This window comes from Phaethon lepturus, unplaced genomic scaffold, assembly GCF_000687285.1.
Source record: "Phaethon lepturus isolate BGI_N335 unplaced genomic scaffold, ASM68728v1 scaffold11364, whole genome shotgun sequence".
Classification (NCBI taxonomy): Eukaryota; Metazoa; Chordata; class Aves; order Phaethontiformes; family Phaethontidae; genus Phaethon; species Phaethon lepturus.
In genome coordinates this window covers 13,164-18,750 of record NW_010535527.1, presented here as the reverse complement: position 1 = coordinate 18,750, position 5,587 = coordinate 13,164, and the positions used below count along the sequence as shown (strand labels likewise).

General features: G+C 38.0%; 1 protein-coding gene across 1 annotated transcript; it reads left to right on the top strand.

Annotated features, from left to right (window-relative positions):
- Positions 1-277: 277 nt before the first annotated feature.
- On the top strand, positions 278-5,314 carry LOC104619833 (ovomucoid-like). Its single transcript, XM_010285852.1, has 4 exons — positions 278-341; positions 2,439-2,458; positions 4,615-4,742; positions 5,269-5,314. Exons 1-4 carry the CDS (start codon positions 278-280, stop codon positions 5,312-5,314), a joined length of 258 nt encoding a protein of 85 aa, XP_010284154.1.
- Positions 5,315-5,587: the final 273 nt, after the last annotated feature.

The following is a 5,587-nucleotide window of genomic DNA, read 5'->3' as shown; positions in this document are numbered from 1 at the left end:
TACATCTCCTTTATCAACGCAATCCATGCTGTGACACTTATCTTTGCCCTGTACTTATGACCTTCATGTTGCACAGAAGACATTCTTATTGACACTACCCATGGGCAACACCTTTGTCTAATTACCTTCTCTACAAGGGGGATTTCATCATCAGGGTTCTTGCTCTTTATGCATGCATATATATATATCTGCTGTCACAGGTACATGAATACACATTTAAGCTAAGTGTACTGGAATACTTAGAGCATAGATTGGCTGTGAAACAGGTCAAGAACCCATGTCTGCCATGAAGATAACAGGCACCTTTGTGCTCCTCACCCTGGCAGTTCTTTGCTTGGCAAGTGAGTAATCTTTTTTACTTCCTGATATATTGTAGTTCTAATATTCAAACACTGGAAGATTCTCAGTCTACTGCGATATGGTTGCTGGACTTGGGTGGCAGAAAGCAAGTGAAATTTTATGCTTGTGCATTATTTAGCAAGCAATATTGCACCAGCTTTACAGTTGGCAACTTGAGTAGATGAAACCTATTCCTTGATGCTGGTGTGAATCAGAGCTGCATTCTGCATTGTAACTAAGAAATGAACTGTAAAGCCTCAGAACTAAAGCAGGTTTTTTCCTACTTATTTTTTTCTTCCATCTGAGCAGGGAGGTTGGAGCTGATGAGGTCTTTCTCCTGCCAAACTGAGCAAGCAGGAGACGGTTAATGATGCATGAGCCGCATAGCTGTGAGCAACCTCTTTATAATGTTAGTGTGCCAGGCTGGAGACAGCTTTGAGGCACAGGTTTCTCTATAGTAAAATAGGGAGCTGTGAAGAATTTCTTGAGCCTTCTCTCGGTAATTTTTTTTTTAAACAAAAACTTGCAATAAAAAAAAAAGATACAGAAAAATAAGTACATTTAGAATAACTGAAAGAGGAGAGTCCAAATCTATGCTAGTAGTACAGCAGTTCAATTGCATTATGAATGTTAAGGAAGCAAAACAATGAAAGTGTTAATACAAAACCACAATTACGAAACAAAGTAATATTTTTCCATTTTGAGTAGCTCTGAAAATTTTGCTTTGAAAATTTTGAAAATAAAAATTCTTACGATAAATGTCAATTTCAATGAAATGGCATGCTTTTGATGGAAACTGTTCTTTCAAACTGTTTCACTAACTGCAGAAAAATAAATAAATACTGCTTTTGTAAGAACTCCAGCAAATCCCTTCCTTGAACTTTCTAGTTTATTTTGTTTGTATTAAAACTTTATGGATCAATACTTTTTGAGCCACTTTTTTTCTGCATTCATTCTCAAATACATAGTGATACCAAAAGGTTACCAGAGAAAAAATAACATCTTGATGTTTTTGTGGAAGTGGGTTAAATCTCATCCAATTCCAGAATAATAAAAACTCAGTCAAACTTCTGGCGACATAGACTGAAACTTGACATGGAGCATTATTTATGCTAGTTTTCTTTACCTTGGACAACTTAACTTTACTTGATGAGAAGATGTAAGCAGCTCCATGAAAGGACGTTTCACTGGAAAGCCTAATGGCTTTAAAGATAAAAAACCCCTACACTTAGACAAGTGCTAGAGCTGTATTACCTTTTAGATCACAATGTACAGAAGCCTCTGCCTGATAACTTTTATCCCTTGGAAGCCACAGAATGACGATTACAGGACAGGATAAGATCAAAATACATTCCTAAAGAAAGTAACAAATGTGTCACCATAATGGAGACATGCCAATGTTACTTGATTACTTTCTGGAAGGCGTAATTATCATTGTTTTGAAGGAGCTTTTTGAAGCCCCACCTGAGAACAGGGATACATTATATTAGATGCCATGTGTATAGAAAATAGGAGCCAATCCTTCTGCCAAATAGTTTAGAATCCATACTGATTGGTGAGGGAAAATATTTGGTAACGTGGTATTATGATCCAAATTGCATTATAATTATATATATTTAGTATTATAGTTTAATTAAGATATTATCCCCATTATTGGCAGAAAATCAAAGTATAAAAGGACCATGTGATTTGATTACAACCACATATGATTTTTTTTCTAAATTTGGGAGTTAAAACACAGTCATGCTCAACAACTAGTTAATCTTAAACAGACTGGCCATTGAACATAATATTGACTCCTGGGTCTTCAATTTTTCTCTAGTGAAAAGGGGAGCAATAGCCTCCCTTCCAACAACAAAGGCTGTTCTAGTTGCTGACATAGATTTCTAGGGTAAACAATACAATAAGGTCCACTTGCTTAATAGGTCCTGACACCTGTATCTTATTAAGCACGAAAAACTATGTCAGTATTTACTTTCAAGGAGGTAAGAGACCTGGTGTTGCTGGAAGGTCTGGTACTAATGAAACCATCTCAGTTGCAAACTGAATGTTCAACAGTGTTTTTTATTTTACCTTTTGTGATTCTGTTTATATTGCAGATGCTGTTAAAGAGAATGAGGTGAGTAATTTTCTCTTTTATTTCTGGATAAAAATATATAGTTTGTTACATGAGGTGCATGAGGTTAAAAAACCCAAACATATTAAACACTAATTAAATGTTGCTGAAGTATTGAGATTTCAGAGAGAAATCCCTGAGTCTGAGATATGTAGTTTCCATACAGTTGCCCTGACAAATTTCAGATGCTTTTACATGTAATGCACTCTGGGCAAGAAATTGTGCAAGGCTAAATTTTAAGTTGGAGAAATAAAGACTTTTAAAATATTTATCTAGTGATGACACTATAAGGCTTTTTTGGTGACTTTCAGATCCTAAATCACGTACCTAGAGATTTTAATTTCTCTCTGATTATGCTGGAGTGTCCATCCTGGGGTCAACCTCTGAAGGAAATGAGGCACCAAGTAATAAAAATCCTTACTCAGATGAGCAGAGACAAGCCCTTTGGGAGTAGCAGGGAGTGGAATTTCAGTCACACACAGAGCTGCTCCCATACTAGCACAACATATACAGCCTGTGATGCCTGAAACTATACCAGACATATGTACTTTTCCTGGAAGAGCCTGTTCTACTCTCCACACCAAACTAAGTATCTCCCCATTTTACCAGCTGTTACACACACATATATATATGGGGGAAATTCACCTACTTTCTAGCTTTTAATTAGCCAGCCCTTGCCTCTCACAAGTTGGTGGTTGACCAGTTTTAAAATTATAAGTTACAAGCTACAGAGATTCCCTTCCATGCCACTGCCTCCACTGTGTTATGTTGCAGGTCTCTGACCTGCTTTTGCAGTTGGGGCTAGGCGTGCTGCCTCCTGCTTTCCAGCCAGAGAGTTTGAAATGTGTGAGCAGCCAGGGCTTTGGAGGAGAGGGAAAGGACCAAACGAAGGGAAAACCTAGACAAACTAAAATCCTGTATGCTTTTTTTTTTTTAATAAGACACAGAATTTAAGCCCATAATACCCAAAAGAGTGATTGACTAATGACTCTTTTTGCCAGTGGAGACCTCTCAGTCTGTGCTGAGCCATGGCACAGGGGCTGGGCTGCTGACAGGGCTGACCACACACAGCTGCTCACTTCACCCACCTGCAGACCCTGGGCAATGACTAGCATAAAACCAGTCATATAATCTGTAATAAATTCCAGGGTTTGGCTGAAGTAATACTCCTGTCCTTCACTAAGAGTTGGAATGAAGGGCAGAAAATCAGGCCATAACAAGAGAACAACAAGGCTGGGTTCTGTTTTAAATATATAAATTTATAATACATATTATTTTGGCTAGATCTGCAGCAAGGAAATGCTCTAGTCATATAGCCTCCCTCCAAAGACTAATATGCTTCAAACTGTCACTAGACTAGCAGCAAAAAGAGCTGAACCAATTTTAGTTACAACAGCACCTATAAGGACAGGTGATTTCCTAGGCAAGCAAACCTAGGCTTCTGAGGATGACAAACAGCATATTAAATAGAATATGTGCACTGCACAAGAAACTCCTGGCTTGTCAAATGCCAGGAATGATGCTCAGTTGACAGGAGAAGATTGAGCTCCAAAACCAGGACAGGAGCATTTTCAGTCATTTCTTTTATTAGTTTACACTCCCATTTTCATATATAAGTATGTAACAAATACAGTTCCACTATCAGATGAGGGCCTTTCAACAATTTCTTTTCATGCTAATACTTAAATAGGACTTTACTTAATTCTGCCTGGACTGATCCTTTTACCAGTGTAAAAAGCATCAAGAGCTGATACTTGTGCAATAAAGAGACAGAAACCCTTCACATCCTTGAGAACTAATCTCACCTGAATTTACTGACAATCGTAATCAGGTAGGAAAAAATATTAAGAGTCAACTTTTCTGTAGATGGAGAAGGGGCTGTATTTTTCCAGTGACTGTAGCCTGGTTCAGACAGACAGCAAAGTCCCTGAAGGTGCTCGGTACCTGGCATGGGTAGGATCACACACATCTCTGTCAGAAGGAATGCCTCTTTTTTTGAGGCTTAGGCTCAGCTAATATAGATGGTGGATCCCCACTGACTGTGCTGTTCTAGAGCAGCTGACAAGCTTGTCCAAAAATTTTATATATTCATTATTTCTGTAGGAGAATGGAGAATGTAAGAAAGATGGATTCAAAGAAAAAGGATAATGTATTTGCAGGTAGACTGCAGTGAATACAAGAGGTTAGAAAGAGGAAGACCTATTTACTGCGAAAGACTGTATCAACCTTTTTGTGGCTCTGATGGGAAAACATATAACAACAAATGTTCTTTCTGCAAAGCAATCCTGTAAGTACAGTACTATGTAATTACTCCTGAATAAGCCAAAATCTGACATTAGCTTGAGTTATCTAGTATTTCCATTCCACCTAACTGCTATAATTTTTTTCAAGGTCATTACTCCTCTGCTTCTTTGCTTAATCTTTATAGACTAATTGCTTCTCCCACCAGTAAGGTCCAATTGAGCTAAACAAATTATCTTGGTATTTGTGTGAGCAATTTCCTCTTCTAGCAGAAACTGTAGAAGCTGGACCGTAAAGAGTAGACTCCAATGAACAACACAGGGCTAGCAAGGCACCTGGACCCAAATCAGGTCACCTAAGAATTCAAAAGTGATACTGGAAATATCTTGCTTCTAATGGATAAAATACATAATTTTTAAAAGAAAATTGTTTACAGAACAGTGCCTTCTTGTCTGCTACAAATGTTTATAGTGTCTATTAGCAAGTTGTTGGCTGATGGCTTCAGAGAGATTTTAGTTTATAATGTTAAGCTTACTGTCTGCAATGTCTATGTCCTCCTTTTTCCTTTGCAGGAGAAGTAGAGGTGCCTTACATATGAAGCAAGCAGGGGTATGCTGAATGAATTCTGCATGACAGAAGAGTGCTGAGAACAGCTTTAACACCACCTTATCACAATCTCTTAACTTAATTTCATTCGTCCTGCCTGTTCTGATGATGGCGAACAAAGCACAAAGTAGGCTTTTCAGTTGTGCTCTGTCATTTGTTGCTTCTCTCTGTTTCTGAGTGTTGGGATTGATACTCCTGTCCTCCCTGCAAAGCATTTCCTTGGGATTCTTGGGATCATTCCTGGTTCTGTAGCAAGCTGGTTTTCACATATATTATTCATTATAT

What these genes read in the sequence shown, in the direction of transcription:
- LOC104619833 (XM_010285852.1), top strand. Translation starts at nt 278, where the DNA reads ATGTCTGCCATGAAGATAACAGGCACCTTTGTGCTCCTCACCCTGGCA. An exon ending in GGCAGTTCTTTGCTTGGCAA is followed by an intron (nt 342 to 2,438) that starts GTGAGTAATCTT and finishes TTTATATTGCAG; the next exon opens with ATGCTGTTAAAGAGAATGAG. An exon ending in ATGCTGTTAAAGAGAATGAG is followed by an intron (nt 2,459 to 4,614) that starts GTGAGTAATTTT and finishes ATGTATTTGCAG; the next exon opens with GTAGACTGCAGTGAATACAA.